The sequence below is a fragment of the Taudactylus pleione genome, unplaced genomic scaffold (assembly GCF_031769625.1).
Source record: "Taudactylus pleione unplaced genomic scaffold, aTauple2 ptg000276l, whole genome shotgun sequence".
NCBI classification, from domain to species: domain Eukaryota; kingdom Metazoa; phylum Chordata; class Amphibia; order Anura; family Myobatrachidae; genus Taudactylus; species Taudactylus pleione.
In genome coordinates, this window is record NW_028284678.1 from 1,711,368 (window position 1) to 1,730,631 (window position 19,264).

Consider the following 19,264-nt stretch of genomic DNA (forward strand, 5'->3'; position numbering starts at 1 on the left):
CAGTTTGCTTTAGGTATCTTCTTCAAATTTTTCTTTTGTTCTTGTTAATGTCCATTTGGATCCTAGGTTTTGCTCCTTTTGTCCCTAAGAAATTGAAAAGTTAGACCACCATGGGTCACTTATCCACTGCTTATTGAGGACTATAGAAGGTAAATGCTTGGCCAATGAGGCATCCAGCTCCCAAACAGTTAGCATGATTTGCAGGCTAAGATAACTTGTGGTGGGGGCTGTCTGCTTTTTTACAAGACCTATAACTCAGTTCAACCAGATGCCTGGATTAACTACTGTTAAGCAAGTGTCAGCAGGTGTATTTACCAGTGAACCAGATAAGTATTGCAAGTACTGCAAGTACTGTTAGCATGCATGCAGTTGTCAGTTCACCTTCACATGAAGGTCCGGGAAAAGATGTTATCCACCATTTAAGGGGTAGTTTTGAAATGCAACAAGTGTCATCAGCATTTCATCACCCAGCATTTCAGACTTTCCCCAAGAGTGTATATAATGTTCCGCTGGAAACTGGACAATAGTGATGATGAATACTAGTATATGAGGATGGGGATCATAATTCCAGAGGGTCAAAGCTCTCAATAAACATATTGCAGCTTAGAGTAGTTTTGAATGATCTGTTCAGTGGATACCTGTTCTTAGGAGAAAAATCCATCCAGTCTGACAATTGCAAAACTAAGGCTTACATAAATAATCAACGGGGCAACAAGAGTGTCCTAACCATAAAAGAGAGCAGCAGTATCATACATTTAGCAGAGTAAAATGTTTCAGCCACCACAATAGTTTTCATTCCCAAGTCAGAACACTGGGAAGCAGAATTATTTAACAGGCAGCCTCTATCTGTTTCCTTCTGAAGTGATGCTTCTATAGAATCTAAAAATAAAGTGAAAAGAGAGGGGGCATTTTGGTGATACTGGCAACACCAGACTGGCCCAAAAGGTTTTGGTACACAAACATTCTAAATATGGAAGAGAATCCAGCTTGGTACCTGTCTCCAAGATCTATTCTCTATTAGAAAGGGTCTTAAAAACGTAAAAACTCAGTGGTATGAAGATTAAGTTCTCAGTCCACTTGGGTTTCCTTCAATGAAAATTGTCTCTATTAGCTGTAGTGTATACCTTCTTGAAGAAGATGATACAAGGGCAGCCTCCTTACATCCCTCCTTGGGCTCTCAAAATAGCCTTGTAGCACACTCTTTACCTGTAAGACAAACTTCCTGTTGGCAATCTCCACAGCTATTACATCTTTCTCATCTACACAAAGATGCAGTTGTCCTTTTCTTTCAGCCAAATATGATCTCAAAATTCCATCTGGGCATACAGAAGAAGAGGACAGTCTTCATTCCCTGGATGTTGTAGGATCATTAAACCTCTATAGGACCAAGGAATTGTGTAGGATAGATGGCCTGCTGTTTCTTTACAATGTGCACAAGAGAGGCTGGACAGCTTCTAAACAAACCATTTCCTGGTGGTCTACTTTGTTAAATTATTAAGGTTGCATTGCTGGAGCATTCTATCACATTGGCTGGAGTCTCCTGGGTGACATGTGTGATTGAAAAGATGTAATATGTTTGCCTCCAAAGAAGCCAGGGTTGCATGTAAGGTGCCATGTATACCATAATTTTGCAGTGTACTGATTTGGGGACAGCTTTGGGACATCCACATTATATCATATTTGGATGCTAGAGAAAATTAAATTTTTGTACTTACATAAAAAATGTATCTCAGTACATTAGTGGACATTGCTGGTGCTTTATATTAAGGGGATGTAGTTATGAGAGCAGCGGCCACATGGCCACTGGTCTCAATCCCAACACAGGGATTCTGGCAAGGGATTTAACATAGACATTTAGGGAACCCCGGGGGGTTTGGTTTAGGCACTAACGGGGGTAGGTCAGGGTTAGGCACTAGGGGGGGAGGTTATGGTTAGGCACCCATAAGGGAGGGTTAGGGTTAGTATACTTACCTGCACTATGTTTATTTTAAATGTGGTGTATAGAGAAAATGGGGCTATCATCATCAACAACTCAAAAAACTTGCAAGTGACTGGCACGGGTATAAGCTAGACTTGATTAAGAAGGAAATTTTTTTACACACATTTGTTTACATAGCTGCGCCTAGAAATACAATATTTAGGGATACAAATGTTCTTTTTAGAAAAGCAAGTCAATTTTTTTTTTCTAGAAAGTAAACTCAGGTTAAAAGCCACTGTAGGAACTCCAGTCACACGTTGTGTGCTTTGTAACTCAAAATGTATACACAGATCAGTTACTGTATACTTTTAATACACACTGCATAAGTTCTTACAGTAATGCAATTTGATATACTTAATAAACAATGAATTGAAATGAAATATATCCTTTTTTGGAAAAGCTAAAGCTGGATGGATACCCATATTCTTACACTGCTAAAGATAGCAGGTCTAATTCTGAGTAGGGAGCAAAGCAAAATAACATTGAAAATGACTTTGCACCTTGGCAAAACCATGCTGCGCTGCAGGGGGGCAGATGGAAACTATGCAGAGAGATTTAGATGTGGGAGGGACATGTCCAAACTGAAATCGAAATTGCAGTGTAAAAATAAAGCTGCCCTGTATTTGTGGGCTACACGTAAAAGCAGCCAGTATTTACCGTGCATGCAAAAATAATACTGTAAAATGTAAATGTATTTGCACCCTTGCATTGCAATATGGTTTGCTCCAGATACTAAGTTAGCTTCCATTTTTCCATTGTTCCCTACTTAGAATCAAGCACAGAATCTAACTAGTAACTGAAAATTCACATAAAGTCATAATTAACGACATTCAGACTAACCTACTTGCCTTGAGAGTAGGCAAGTATGCATAAATAAAGTCAACAGTTATAATATAAATCCAGATGAAAATAAAACATTTACTGACCACAATTCCTGAGGTATCATTTAGAGTAACCTGTCCAGGATTCCAGTTTGGACCATAATTTCCTTCTTTAGAGAAAATAATTTGCTCGGTATCATTTGCAAAAATAAGGATGATGCTTAAACGGTAAACATTGACACCGTACATGTGATACCTAGGATTGAAATACAATTTAAAATGTAGAATACTTGAGTATACATGTATATCTAAAAGATCTGGCAGAAGATTGTGACAGGGGCAGATTGGGCCTCCAGGAAAGTAGGAAAGTTCTTGCTGGGCTGGTCCCATGCTCATGTCTCCTGGGCCGGTCCAATGCTCCCCTCTCTCGAGCCAGCTAACACTACCTGCTGGGTCAGCTCACACTGCCTACCAGGCCGATTCATAAGTCTGCCTGGCCAGCTGCTTCGCTTCCAGGATTTGAGTTGAACTACTGAACATTAATCAATAGTTATGTTCCACTGTGGACCGCAAACCAAACGTTGTAATCTGCGACGTGCTCCAGGCACAGCCTCCAGTGGTGGACATGTAGTACCAACCCTAACCCCCCCTCAGCCTCCGGACCAAATCCATAACCCACTTTACAGCTCCTGCCTCTGGAACCTCCCCGGCCCCAGGAACATACCCTATGCGCCCGGCCCCTGGGACATACAATACCCACCCTACCCCAATCAAGTGACTGAAAAGCCAGTGACAGATCAACATGTATGTCTTTTTAAATTCATTATACTATAATTTCATACAAAATGTTATTCATTATGCTTGAGAAAACTGGTTAACCTGTAACATATTGTTTATTAATTATCAAGTATTTTGTATACATAACTTTTATTGTTTTTTTGTGTTTTTTTGTACTGTTATATACATGCATTTATTACATGTGACTTTTCTACTCACCAGAAACTAAGACACATTGGTTCTAATGCACCCGTCAGTGGAAGACTTAAAAGTCGAACTCTTTGACCAATTCCAGGTCCCATTGGGGTTGATATATAAAAGCCTAAAATTTTAAAAATAGCTTAATTATACAGAAAATATGCTTAGCTATTGAAATGTATTTTGTAAAAAAAACCAGAAACATTAGAAAAATGTGTACTATTATAAATAAAGTTTAGAATATTCTGCACACATGAGGGAGGTCCCTTGGAAGATTGAAATGCGTTGATCCGCTGTTTGTGAGTGAAGCAAATCCCCATCAGGACTGACAAACAGCTTGCAGGAGCAACTTTGAGCCAGTGGCTTGCTCATGCTCCCATAACATTGCATATACTGTACACGCTCATGTTATCCTTACTTCTCGCATGGGTATTTACTTTACATATGAAATCATTGTGTATGTTTTAGAGGCTGATTACCCCATACAATATATAAATGTGAGTGCAAATTTTAATGCTTTATCTATTCTTTATAATAAAAATATAGTTCACAAGAACAGAGCTTTTTGTCTTTCTACTGGTATTTCAGGTACATACACTGGGATTTAAAGAAAAAAAGAAAAGGAAAAACTGCACGTACTGTATGTAAAAAGAAAGAAAATAAGAAAAGCTCTTGGGACAACCACTATTGGATATTGCAATGGAAGCAACATCTACCGTGTATTTTGCATAAGACATTTAGCTCATACATGTCTGGTGAGTACAATCTACAGTATATAAGAGATCTGCAGAGTTGTATCAAACCTTGGAGAGCAATAAAGAGGAAAAGTTGCCCAAAACAACCAATCAGCTTCTTAGCCAATGAGCGGCTCCTCCTTTGAAGTCCATGTGGGTCCCAGCCAATGAGCAGCTGCTAATTTTAAGCCGCCGCTGATTGGCTCTTGGACCGGTACTGATGACAACTCATTCTCATGAGATGTCATTCGTATACTGTAAAACATGCTTAAGCGTGTTGTTACAGTGTGTCCGTGGCCCTTATTGGATTTCTGCGGATAACATCGTGGAACAAAAGGTGAGAATTTAATCTTTTTTTCAGGTTTTTTTCTATAGGAAACTTTACGTTGAGAAGGGGACGTGAACATCTGGCAGCAGGTGAGTATATGTGAGTATGTATGTATGTAATAAAATTTTATTTTAATGGTGTGTGTGTCGTGTTTTTTTACACATTTCTTTACAGGTGAACTACACGTACCAGTGGCCCTTAATGCCCAACATGCTGGTACTTGTGGTTCTCCAAGTACCAGCATTCTGGGGAGGCTTGCTGGGACCTGTAGTTCTTCTGTAAAGACAATGTTGTTAATTCTAATTTTTATACACCACATACACTATAAACCCACCACCCACCCCCAGGGGTGGTGAGGATAGCCCCGGGCTATCAGCGTAGGCCAGGGGTGCCCTTGAGAGGGGGACCCCTTTATTGGGGGGGTCCCCAAATCCCCAGTGATCCCTGGCCTGGGCTGACTAGCGGTCAGGACTGATGCTACGGCTGGGGGACCCAGTGGAAGGGCTCCCCTGGTTGTGGCATCAGCCCCTCGCTAGAAAGGGTCCAGTGCGGTTTTTAATTATAGGGTACCCCTACGCAATTTTTCCCCCCTATAATTAAAACCAGGGCTGGCCCTGCAGCCTGGTGCTGTTACCTAATTTACAGTGGAGCCCTACTCGTTTTGTTCCCCATAATTTTAGGTACCAGGACAGGCTCGCAAATCCGGGGCTGGTTAAGTTTTAGGGGGGTGAACCTATGTAATTTTTTTTTATATTATTAACTAGGGATGTGCGCCGGACCATTTTTGCTGGATTTTGATTTGGTTCTAACTTGTCGTCCGGCTTTGGATTTGGATTTGCCAAACTGCGGTGACCGGTTTTGGATTTGGATTTTTTTACAAAAATTTACAAAAAAAGCTAAAATCACATAAATTGGGCTTTTTTTTCTTCCTAGAGTATTATTAACCTCAATAACCTTAATTTCCTGTCATTTACAGTCAATTTAGACCACCTCACAGTTTAAATGATAGTTTTCACCATTATTGGCCAAAGGTTGCAGTGAGCTGACTAGTTACCAAGTGACAAAGCAGCGGCACAACGACACAGACAACACAATTTAAAGCACATCTATGAAACATTGCCACACAGCAGTGGCAGAAATGAAAAGTAGTGCACCCACCCAGTGGGGTACGGCCATCAGAGTCATAGTACTTGTTTACATAGTGGGCTACGGCCCTAGGAGTCACAGTGCACAATCTTATTCACATTACACCGCACATAGTGCCCCTGATTCACATTGCACCATAAAGTAGTGTCTCTTATTTATGATATGACACACAGTAGTGCCCCTTTTACACATTACACCATAAAGTAGTGTCTCTTATTTATGATATGACACACAGTAGTGCCCCTTTTACACAATGCCCACAGTAGTGACCCTTTTACACAATGCCCACAGTAGTGACCCTTTTACACCATGCCTACAGTAGTGACCCTTATACACAAAGCCCACAGTAGCAATGCCACTTATACAATGCCCCCAGCAGTGGTGTCCCTTACACAATGCCCAAAGTAGTGGTGCCCCCTATGCAGTCCCCTTAGTAGTAGGGCCACCTATGCAGTGCCCCCAGTAGTAGTATGCCCCCAGTAGCAGTGCCCCCGTTAGCAGGCCCCCAGTATTAGTGCCCCCATTAGCATGGCCCCAGTAGTGTGCCCCCAGTAGCAGTGCCCCCAGTAGTAGTGCCCCCATTAGCAGGCCCCCAGTAGTAGTGTCCCCATTAGCAGGCCCCCAGTAGTATGCCCCCAGTAGTAGTATGCCCCCCAGTAGCAGTGCCCCCATTAGCATGCCCCCAGTAGTATGCCCCCCATAGCAGGCCCCCAGTAGTAGTACCCCCATTAGCATGCCCCCAGTAGTAGTATGCCCCCCAGTAGCAGTGCCCCCATTAGCATGCCCCCAGTAGTATGCCCCCCAGTAGTATGCCCCCCAGTAGTGGTGCCCCCATTAGCATGCCCCCAGTAGTAATATACCCCCAGTAGCAGGCCCCCAGTAGTAGTACCCCCACTAGCATGCCCCCAGTAGTAGTATGCCACCCAGTTGCAGTGCCCCCAGTAGTAGTGCCCCCATTAGCATGCCCCCCAGTAGTATGCCCCCCAGTAGTAGTGCTTCCATTAGCAGGTCCCCAGTAGTAGTGTCCCCATTAGCAGGCCCCCAGTAGTAGTATGCCCCCCAGTAGCAGTGCCCCCATTAGCATGCCCCCAGTTGCGCCCCCTTACAAACACACACATAAAAAAAAGAAAACAAAACCTTACCTGAATCCCCGCTCCTGCTGCCGTCCACTCTGTTCTGCTGTATTACGAGCGGAGGGAGCCGGAAGACGGAGCTCATGAGTGAGCTCCAACCGGCTCCCTCCGTGCAGCAGCCAATGAGAGTCTGCCTGACTCTCATTGGCTGTTATTACAAACACACAGCTGCCGCTGGCAGCTGTGTGTTTGTGTCTGTGTAGGGCAGACCGCTATCACAGCGTTCTGACTACACTAGAGGAGCCCTGACGTCGGATTCTCTCGCAAGGATCCGATATCAGGAGGCCGCAGTTTGGCCCGAATGGGGATCCAAGTCAGGTGGAGGAACACCCGAACAGGGTTCAGGTGGACTCAGATCCCCTATGTTTTGAGCGGTTCGGATTCCACAGAATCCGAACCGCTCATCTCTAGTCTCGACACACAAGCAGCTTACACATATTTCACTGATATGTGCAGGCTGCTTGCTCGGGTGAGTTTTGCAGAGAGAAAACACTGCAATCTCGGGTAAGTAATCTCATCTAAACTCTCATCTAAACTCGCAATTTTGGGGAAAAAACTCATTCTACTTCACCATCGGAAAACTCACTTTCAGCTAAACTCACTTCTTAGTAAATCTGCTAGTAGTAAAAGGGAAAACCCACCCAAGTTTTGGTGAAGCAAAAAAAAAAACTCGACCAAACTCGATTCTTAGTAGATTTACAGCTAACTTTCATTTATCTATCATAGTTTTTGAAATGACAGTTAGAAGCCGATTGGTTGCTTTGGGCAACTTCTTCGCTGTATATCTTTCCCAGGCTTGATACATCTTCCCTTTAACCTTTTGTCCTGTAGGTTTTTTTTTTTTGCATATTGGCAGCGCCAAGTTATCTACTATTGTATTTTATTTATATTTTTTTAAAACAGCTAGATCTGATAGAGATGATTTCTGATTGGTTGCTGTGGCCATATTCCACTTCTCCTATTTGTTAGCAAATAAACTCTTATAACTCCCCTTTCACTTTAATGTAGCCAAGCAAGCAAAATGTAAGGTCGCATTGGAAATGGAAATGTGTTAAGAAATTTATATTCACTGTGCAGAACTATCCGCACATTTATATACATTTAAGAACAAAGACAGAACACCCAGGACCTTATCTGAAGCACATAAAAATGGTCTCTCAATGTCCTTTGCTGCCCCATATCATGCTGTCCTAGGTCTGAGCCTTCCTATACTACATACTTTCCAACTTAATAACAGCCAGGGCGCCTCTGTGGGGGCAAAATGGGTGGCGTGGGGGGTGAAGATGGTGCAATCACATAGACAGGGACCCATCCCCACCACACAGTGTCATGATTACCGGCATTATGAAGTAAGGGACAGACCACAATGATGTGCTTAGTCGCCCACCCGGACCACCCACTTCATTCAGGATTCTGAAGCCTCCCGGCACTTCACGAGAGTAGATAAGAATGCTGTACTTCAGATACAGATATTTCCACATTCACACAATACGCCATTCTGTGCATGACGCCTGGCGCGAGTGAGCTGTGCTGAGAGATGTAGTGTAGCGACATTTTCTTTAAACTTGTATCTTATTCTCACCGTAACTCTGTACCAGAGATGCTTGGCTGTGACTTTAACCGCATAGGAATTATTTTTAAATGTATAAAAAGTCAAAGATGAAGCACAACGGAACTTGGCGTGAAAAAAAGCAGCAGCCGCTGCATCATAGCACTTCATATAACGATTCAGACCCATTCGCACACAGATGTACACTTGTTGCTTAACAAACTGATCAGTGCAGTCACCTTCAGCAGTTTGGTCACATCACATTGTGACTAAGATGGACGCTCAAGCAAAAAAGACCTGGCGGTGCCGAGAAGGGCTGTTTGGCGTCACTGCTGCAATGGTGTATGAGGACACGTCTTAAAAGTGATTCATAGAGATATCTTTCACAAGCGTGGATTATAGTATGAAGGGGACATTGCATGGAGTAAGGTCAAATATAAGGAATGTAAGGGTAAACGTGGAACCACTGGCGTAACTAACGCAGTTGCAGGGGGTGCGGCTGCTATGGGGCCCAGTCCAGAGCTGTAACTAGACTTTTTGGTGCCCTGTGCCAGAAAGAGCATTGGCGCCCCCCCATTTTTCAAATAGGGACATATCGCACCCAAAAAAGAGGAATGGTTTCATGGGGAAGGACCATGGAAGAGATAGGGGAGGCCAGGAGATTCTGGGGATGAAATAAGAGGAAGAATGATGATAAACAAAAAATTGACAGGCCCAAACAGCGTCCCCTACCCTGCGGTACCCTGTGCCATGACACAGGCTGCACTACCCTAGTTACGGCCTTGGTCCAGCCCTCCACCTTCACCAATGGTACCAGATCAGCCACTGCAGTGGTTTCGTCCTCCAGCAGTGTGCTGTGCAAGGCAGGCACATCTGCCATCCCAGTCGGCTCTGCCTCCTACTCTCCTCTTTGCCTGATACTGGGAGGAGGCATTGCCGTCTCCTCCCAGCATCAGTCAGTGAGGGGAGATGGAGCCAACCGGGAGAGACAGTGTGCCTGTCATACGCAGCACACTGCTGGAGAACCACCAGAGGTAAGTCGGGGAGAGGGGAGGGTGAGTGGGGAGTATGGAGAAGGATGGGGAGGTCTGCGGACTGAATGGGGGGTGGAAACCTAGTGGGGCCCGTGAAAAATTTGCTATGGGACCCCCTGGGCCTAGTTACGCCCCTGCGTAGAACAGTAACTCTGCACAAAGAACAGGCAGGATATTTAATACCTGGCTTTGGCAGGTTACTGTTTACTGTAGAATGTTCTGTACGTTTAAAAGGAAAACCTTCTCCTTTTATTGCAACTTAAATCCTCCCCTCCACCCTCATGTCACATAGAGATTTTTCCATACAGTTTGATTTTAATTAAACAATTCCAATTTTTTTCTTTAAATTTAGTTTAGGTCTTTAATCAATATACACATAAAACTGATTCTATGTAGCACACTTGCGCAGAATGCAGCACTTCATTCTTAACAAGGAATGCCCTGCACATAAGCTATCTCACAAGCATATGGATGTTCAGTTGGGGTCTATTTAAGTGTCTATTCCGACTATAAATATTTCTTAATATATAATTTTTTTGAACTTGTAGTAGATCACTATCAAATCGTGTGTATTATTCTGTGCGAATATAACATCAATTCACAGCACCCTGTTGTCATCTTATTCACTCTTCAAACAGATTTTTTGCTATTGCTGCAGGCTGTGTTGCACCAAGAGTTCAGGCCAATGAATAATCCAGGAACATCATTTTAAAGTTGTATAATGAAGTCACATTCAATAAACTGTATGTAGACTGAAGCTCACACCAACTTATAATAAACTTTGTTTCTATTATTCTTTGTATCCCACAAATAAGAGATGGACAATATAAGATCCAATTACGACTAGGCTGCCCTTTACCCAACTAGTAATAAGAATTTGTATAGAAGATCGTCTTATATCTCTTTGCAGGATATGTTGTTCTAGGCAATGGACACACATAACTTGTAGTTGTTTTTATACAAGTATGTTCCTCTAAATAGCGAAACTGAAATACAATTATGGCATAGTGTAAAGTAGTGATAACATAAATCCATTCTAAAAATAACAATGGGCTTTACTTACTACCATGCTTCAACAGCAGTGGTGAATGCCCCATACCTCGGGGTGCCACTTGCTGGGAGAGGCATAGCAGGTAGGCTGCTGGCCCGATGGGGTCACCCACAGTCAGGGTTATTCCTTTTTTTCAGAATTATGATGTATTTTGTATTTTGCAGCCAGAAAAGGGGCATCACTGGCAGCCAGCAAGCTGGGGGCGGAAGGTGCAAGGGTCTCGTCACAAGCCCGATGGTCGCAATGGTCTTGACCATCGCGACCATCATCATGGCCGCTAGCATAAGCTGTGGGTGGCAACCCACAGCTATGTGAGCGGCCAAGAGGCTGCAACAAAAAAAAAGCACACGCCCTGATTCAGAGCGAGCGCACGCTTTTTGCGAGCGGCTCTGAATCATGCGCTCAGTCTGACTGATCAGTGCGAGTTGCTAATTGGATTGCAAAATGAATTCGCTTTGCGAATTTCAAGTGAAAATCGCAACTCACACATCGCATCTCGCAATTCGCACCTAATAGGATTGACCCCTTAGAGCACCAACATGAAAATGATTTGCGTTCCTTTTTATTGGGTTTACAGGTCTTCCTTGCAAATACTCAAAACAGAAAGAGTAGAAGTTTCACTTGAAAAACCAATGGACCAATACTGTTCACCATAGCTTTGTAACAAGATAATTGTTTATGCTTTGGAGGTGTTGCGGGTTTCATTGGTGATAGAGTTAAACTCTGAATGTTGGTTTGTTAAAATGTTTATGCTGACACGGAGGTACAGGAGTTCACATAATCTCTCCAATGATTTCTGTGTGCTTATTGTTTGCAATGGCAGAGAAAAAATATGCAATGTTGCAATGGAAATTCACTGTCTGCACATTTCTCATGAACAATGAACAAAGGCTCATTAAAAAAATCCAGAAATCAGTAGTTATTTGCTTATTTATATATTTATGCTGCCCCCTGCCATTAATACAAATAGAATTTGCAGTGTATACATGACTTTAATAAAATTGTTCAGTAATGCTTACGCATTGTCAGAAATGATAAGATAACCAAAGAAGCAGTGGCGTATCTATAATGGGTGCATGGGTGCAGTGTGCGCGGGTTACATGGGCCCTGGGGGCCAGGGGGGCCCCGCACGCACACCCTGCACCCATATTATTTTAAACTTACCCGTCCGTGGTCCCGCGGTGGGTCTCAGCATTGCTTAGAACACCGGAAAATGGCCACAGCAGCCATTTTTCCGGTGTTCTACGCATGTGCAGGAGACTCCGGGCACACTCTACTGCCCAGAGTTTACTGTGCATGCACAGAATGCCAGAAAATGGCCTCCACGGAGAGAGGAGTGGGCCCCACACAGGGATTGCACATGGGCCCCCTTCTCTGTTAAGACACCCCTGCAAAAAAGAAATGATATAAATGCCTGTCATGCCAAATAAAGTTAGAGTATTGTCTGATATACTATTGGTTGTGTGTCTCCAGCGACTCTCTGACCGTAATATTAACCCTTTCCTTTCCAGATATCCTGGTTACCTGACAACTTGCCTTTTTCATTAGGAATAACTTTACTATTGCTTAGACTGCCCAAGAAAAATGCTGTGTACCTGGGACAGATAGGGTTGGGCAGTTTAGCATTTTTTTCAAATAATTTATCTATACTGTATATAGTCTATGGCGTTCATGCTCCAAGTATAAAAGCATAGCTGTACTACTTGTTAGACTGATTTGTTGATATGATGTTCCATTATGATGTAAGTGAAGATTCACATTTTAAGAAATAGAGTTTAAAAAAGCGAAATTTACCAGATATGTTGCCAAATGTGTGGTCAAAATTCGGTCCGGACATCGGTGGAAAACGTGGCCCATTAATTCTCTCCCATTCTGCATCATCCTTTATGTCTTGAATCCAGTAACAAAACCCATCTTCAAAGTTACAGTCAATCTTCTCTTTATCTTGAGGTAAAAACATTCAGGAAAATTACTAAATTACTCTCTCTTCAAGGATATATATATAAATCTCAATGGAAAACAGGCAGCACTCACAGGGATTGCATTTGTATAACATAGCAAACAGTCACATGTAGGTGGAGAATTATAAAAACTTCTAAAGAGGACCAATGGGGAAATTGCAACCAATCAGATCAGAGCATAGTTATAATTTTATAAAATTCAGTAGATAAATGAAAGTTAGAATCTGATTGGACTTTGAGTAACTATGTTGACAACACCTCAGTAGTAGTAATCTGTCTCTCAATAGTCTAAACCAGGCTCACATTACCTAATAGTGGCTAAACAATTAAACACTTGGTAAATGCTGCTCAACAATCTTATGGTGAGTACACACCTGAAATATATATCTGCAGATTGAGTGATCTGCAGATATATCTTTAGATGATGGTCGTTCAAAGACACTGGACGGCCATCATCCATCCGGCAGCTGTGGGTCCCGCTGACAGGGAGGCGGGTTGGAGGTGGGGCCGCCCCCTCCCCGCGGCTGCTGTTATGTGTGTACGGGCAGTCTGCACCAGATCTATTGAGGCACAGAATGCTTGTCTGAGCATGGCCATTTATAACAGTGCAAATGCAGCAAAGCCACAGTCACTGACCGCAACACGCCTGCGACACATTGCATCTGGCTAGCCACCCCCCCTGTTACCACCCAGGAATGCCCACCTCTCTCTGCATCCAAAATTGCTCTGTGGCTTTCTGCGGTAACCAGTGGAGGCTCCACAGGTGGGGCTGCAGCACAGTCCAAAATTCAAATAGGGGAGCCACACCAACTGCCTTTTCAAAAGTTGCCAAACCTCACCGGTCGGGACTTACTGGCAGTTGGTGTGGCTCCCCTATTTGAATTTTGGACTGTGCTGCAGCCCCACCTGTGGAGCCTCCACTGGCAGTAACCATCGGGACACATGCACAGACTGAATACATTGCCTGCCTGCGTTCGTCATTGACACTGTTTCCACCTCTCAATCAGGCCCATAATGGGTTAATGCCAGTTCAGATGCACTTGTAGTCCCCCATTGGCTCCCTCGGGGTAGGCACTGTTATTAGAGGAAAATGTCTGCTAACACACAGATACCAACTCACCATTAGTCCAAAGCCAACATGAAAACCTAAATAATTCTTATATTTATTGGAACTGATCTATAACTTTAGGCATCTGCTAATTTCTCAGGTGTTCTATAATTATATTGTTTATACACTTTGGGCCTGATGTTGAGCTGAATGTAGACTTGTTTTTGTGGAGCTTATCTTGTGTAAGCCAAAATATAACTGTTTCCAGTCGTATCTTTTTCAGCTAGTATAGGGTGATGCAAGTGCTCACTGAGGATGATGACTAGTATCAAACCAAGCATACACCGGAATATGCATTTAACTGTGCATTTGGGCTGCCTATCAAACATGTGACATCATGATGTCACAGCTAGAGGGTGGGACAGCCGGGTATAGAAGTGCTCAGGAGTATGCTTTCCATGTGGCTCTACAAGCTGCATGTTTGAGTGCTCGGAGTGTCATAAGGATGCTACAGGCTCTTCTACAGGTTGCTGGGTGCTGTTCCCAACACTTTGCAAGCCAAATTCAGTTATCACATCTACGGTGCTGCCCCTGAGCCTAGTGCCATTGAGGGCAGCACCAATCACACACTCTTATTTACGGTTTTACAATTTAATATTCAAATTTTGTCATGAATGTGAGGGGGGAGCACATGCATTTGATTTATGTACAACTCAGCATCAGAACCTTTGTTTGAACTATGCTTTCTACTTCTGATACCTCTGGTAATAATACTAATACTAATACTACTACTAGTGATAATAATAATAATAATAATAATAATAATAATAATAACAAACTGTCACCAAGAACAGTGTATATGGTTTTAAACTGACTAATATGGATTAAATAATTGACATTTGTTATGTCAGTTTGGATTTGCTGTCCCCATTGGCTTTAGCTTTGATGTTCAATGTTCATATTCTTTTTGTTAACATTTGTGCTTTACACTGCATTGTGTGCCCCTTTCAGGAGTTACCAAAGATATCACTGAACTTGAAGTGTCCACTGTTATCTCCCAATGTCCCAAAAATATACTACAGTAGGTATATGAATTGGCAGGTTTGATATTCTGGTCATTTACTGGGCACAGGTCTAATCATTTTACTGTTTATAATTCTGATCATTTACTTGGTATGATGTTCTAGTTTAGTTTCCTGAATTCATTATTATTAGTGTAAAACTTTACAAACAAATAGATGTTAAAGTTATAGTGAAAAATATAGCAATATAAAAAATCCAATATTAAAAGTAGTAATATACTACTAAACCATTTTTGCCTACTCTTCCAGAAGGTGTGGGAGACTCCCAATCTTATGGGTAGCCCCCCGCACCCCCAGAAGAGTGGCCGGATCTCCTGCATCATGCCCACGTCCTAGTGAAGTGGGCAGGATTGGGAGTTATTACCGGGCAGTATAAAATTTAGCTCCGTCCTTTCCCTACCGACCCGACACGGCCTAATGACATGAGAGTTTGATCCCGCCCATTAAAGTGGTAAGCTGCGTCACTTCTCCTAGAGAGGAGACTTTAAAAGCAGGCAAGTATGTACTAACCACAATGTTTCCCAGCTCTTTGCAAGCAAACTACATGCTTTGTTGCAGCATTTAGTTTAAATTATTTGCATGCGCTCACATTAGTAATTAACTTTGTTGTTGAGATCATTAGGGGTTATTTCCAAAATCTTGAAACGGTGTTCCCGATTTTGTTTGGAGTCTGTTTATAAAGTCGAAGCATGAATTGCATATGACATAAAAACAAATCACAGTTAATACATTTCAAAATACAGGTTGAGTCTCCCATATCCAAAATGCTTGGGACCAGGGGTATTTTGGATATCGGAAAATTCTGTATATTGGAATATTTGCATACCATAATGAAATGTCTTGGGAATGGGACCCAAATCTAAACACAGAATGCAATTATGTTCTATATACACCTTATACACACAGCCTGCAGGTCATTTTATACAATATTTGTAATAATTTTGTGCATCAAAAATTGTTTGTGCACATACATGAAATTCATTTATGTTTCATATACACCTTATACATACAGCCTGAAGGTTATTTTATACTGTATTTTAATAATTTTGTGCTTTAAACAAAGTTTGTGTACATTGAACCATCAGAAGGCAAAGGTTTCACTTTCTCAGTCATGCAGAAAAATATTCCGTATTTTGGAATATTTGGATATTTATTACCAGTTAATTATATAGTGCACACATATTCCGCAGCGCTTTACAGAGAATATACGGCCATTCACATCAGTCCCTGCCCCAGTGGAGCTTACAATCTATATTCCCTATCACATGATCACACACATATACACTAGGGTTAATTTGTGTTGGGAGCCAATTAACCTACCAGTATATTTTTTGGAGTGTGGGAGGAAACCCACGCAAGCACAGGGATATGGGAGACTCAACCTGTATATACTAAAGTTTATTCACACTGCGATCATGTCACAGATTTCCTATGGAAAGAAACAATTTAGCATCAATTTATAACTGTTTTATATTTCCAAATGTATTTATGTATTATTGTTGAAAAGAAGCTTACACAGAACACAGTATAATTATCCATGACATTGTGATAGCCATCTGCTGCATGTACTGTATTATACTGTATATCTTCGATCTCTCTATGATAAGACGTCTCCTTTTAGAACCTGAACAAGACAAGGCTTTGTGGTCGACTTCTTTGGCACATTTATCTCACATAATACAAGAACATAGAGATATATTTATTTAGAGAACTTTCGGCATATAAAGAAAAGTTTTTTTTGCAAGGTCCACCAAGTTATCTTATACCAAGAAAACTAGTTTTATTAGGCTAATGAAATGTCCGGCTTTTCAAAGCAATTTTGCGTGAGATGAAATCGAATTCCCAATTATAATTATAGAGATCAGAACTATTCATCTATAAACTATGAATAGATGGTAATTTATCTCTCAAATCTTCTTTTCTTCATGATTAAATTGAAATGTTGCCCTAACACATGTGCATAACGAACAAGCAGAATGGAAATTATGAACATGCAAAGGAGGTCATCTACAGCCTTCCATACAGGGTCGCTGAGAAAGGGAATAAGGGTACTAATTTCCCTGGCCAGGGCTTGATGGAGAGGCCTGGGTCTGCCACATGCCCTCCCTCCATTACTTGTTAGCAACAGCGGCCTGTGTCTTCCCAGCACATCACACGCTCCTGTGTCCTGAGCTACAATGGGACCAGGGAGGCTGCTGCTTCTGCTAAGCAGCAGTAGTCTCCTCTGGCTTGGCAGCACAGGAAATACTAATTTTTGTAAGGAGGTGTGGCCACGCCTCTGGAAAGTACCAGAGCCCACAGCTCTCTATGGCCCTGCTTACATAGACCAGCCTTTTCTCAATCACAGATACTCTGGGATGATCAGGGGGAGGGGAACAATCCCATAATGGCCAGCCAACACCCCACAATCCAATTAAACATACATTTAAATGTGGGCGTGATATGAAAAAAAGTTAAATAAATGAAATGATTAATCAAGGCTCCAGGATTTTAGATGGAACTTTAAATTAGAGCCTAACAATGCATGGTCTTCTACTCTGTGTGCCTGTTATAGAACTCCAGATTTGTATCACCAAGAGAGGGGGGATGGGTACAAAATATCTGAGCCTGACTCTGTCTGGGGGCTCAGCACAGCCACAGAGCCCAAGCCAAGCCCCCAAGATAGTGTGCCCATGCCTCCATCTATGAAGTGCATCTAAACAATGTGCATGATATTTGAAAAAGGGTGTGGCTATGCCACCAACATTTGCCCATGCCCCGCAATGTACCTGGGCCAAAAACCCTTAAAGGCAACCCAATGCACAGCACCTCAGACACTCGACCAGTCTTTGGCCAGATGACAAAGTGATGACACACACCTCTATGGGGTACAATAGAATGTGTAGAGGCAGATTGACACGTGATCTTAACCAAAAAGATGGGCCACTTCGTACAGAGAGGCCCATCAATAGCAAAGCTAATACGCCTTGGTGCATCTTTAGACGCACAATCAGTTGCACCATCAAAGCTTGTACCAGCCCTATGGTAGGTGCAATTCCTCTGTCTGAACATGGTGTCCTGTGTCAACAATACTGAGGGGTCTATTTACTAAGCAGTGTTAGGAGACAGAATGAAAAGTGATAAGGTGCCAGCCAATCAGCTCCTAACTGCCATCTCAGAGGCTGTGTTTGAAAAATGACAGTTGGGAGCTGATTGGCTGGTACCTTATCACTTTTCACTCTGTCTCCTAACACTGCTTAGTAAACCCCTGAGTCTTTAGATGCCTGTGACACACCCACAATACACCCGTATCTGGATAGCCGACCCCCTGTTACTGCTCAGGAACACCCATTGAAATCCACAGCTCTTGCATCCAAATTCATTCTGCATGTATACGTGGCAACCATCATGATGCATGTGCTGTGTTACTCGGATGCATGTGCAGTATTTCCAATGTCTGCCAGCTGCGTGCATATTGGCATTACATGGGGTTAGCATGCACCCTTGAATCAGGCCCAATGTATTTTGATGTTCCCAAATAGAGCGCTGTCACCGGCATGACAGAGAAGCAGCCAGCATTTTCTTCCATGTGTAGCTGTTGGCTGCAGCTTCTGAGTGCAAAGTGGGAGGAGGGGGGAGGGGTGCACTAGCTAAAGCAGAATGTATAAACTAACTTAACCCATAAGTAATTGTACATAAAATTCTTTATTTATATCCTGTCAGTACCTGATTGTATTCAAACTTTAACCAATTTGTCTATTTTCCAGTGTTTGGGAGCAAATGGTCGATTGTCATTACCATACATTACCAGATGATCGTTACAACCAGACAGATTGGACAGATAATCTTATAGTGTGTACTTCGCTTTACTTGCTCTTTTTTACTCTACTGCCAACTCAGAATTGGGCCCTATGTGTACGATAATAACATGTACAGTATTTCATGTTTTGTTACTTTGTTTTAAAATATACAGTAGATTGCTTACAAAAGTTCATCAAATGTTGCCAGTTGTTTGGTGGGTGTTTGATTACACTGATTAATACAAATGAATACAATGAGAACAATAATAACTAATGCTGCGTATACATGTTAAGCTGTCAGATTTTAACGATAAAATCTGACAGTTTCTGGCCTCTGCAAACGACCACACGATGGTCGATGTGTGGCCATGTATCTGATGCATGGCCTGTATGGTCGTTATTGAAAAAACTACCATCGTCTGTACAAGCAGTCAGACCTGGTCGATATCGACCAGGTTAGCCTGCTTACTATAGGGACCCACGAACGTCGTTATAGTCGTTAAGGGGTTACTGCATGTGTTGGTTGAACACTCCAACACATGATCGTCCGATCATTATCTGATCATTGCCATCATACTGTGTGTACGCAGCGGGTCAATTCGATTTGGAGTGAATCTGTAAAAACATGTTTGTTGCTTTAGGCCC

The 19,264-nt window shown here is 42.4% G+C and overlaps 1 protein-coding gene across 1 annotated transcript in view; it reads right to left on the reverse strand.

Annotated features, from left to right (window-relative positions):
• Window positions 1–19,264, reverse strand: part of TMPRSS15 (transmembrane serine protease 15) — a 441,506-nt gene that overhangs the window by 220,050 nt on the left and 202,192 nt on the right. Inside the window, exons 12-14 of the mRNA XM_088481702.1 lie at window positions 12,544–12,693; window positions 3,796–3,898; window positions 2,905–3,055 (exon numbers count right to left, since the gene is read on the reverse strand). Of these exons, the coding sequence (XP_088337828.1) occupies window positions 2,905–3,055; window positions 3,796–3,898; window positions 12,544–12,693 (404 nt within the window). The remainder of the gene's footprint in view (window positions 1–2,904; window positions 3,056–3,795; window positions 3,899–12,543; window positions 12,694–19,264) is intronic.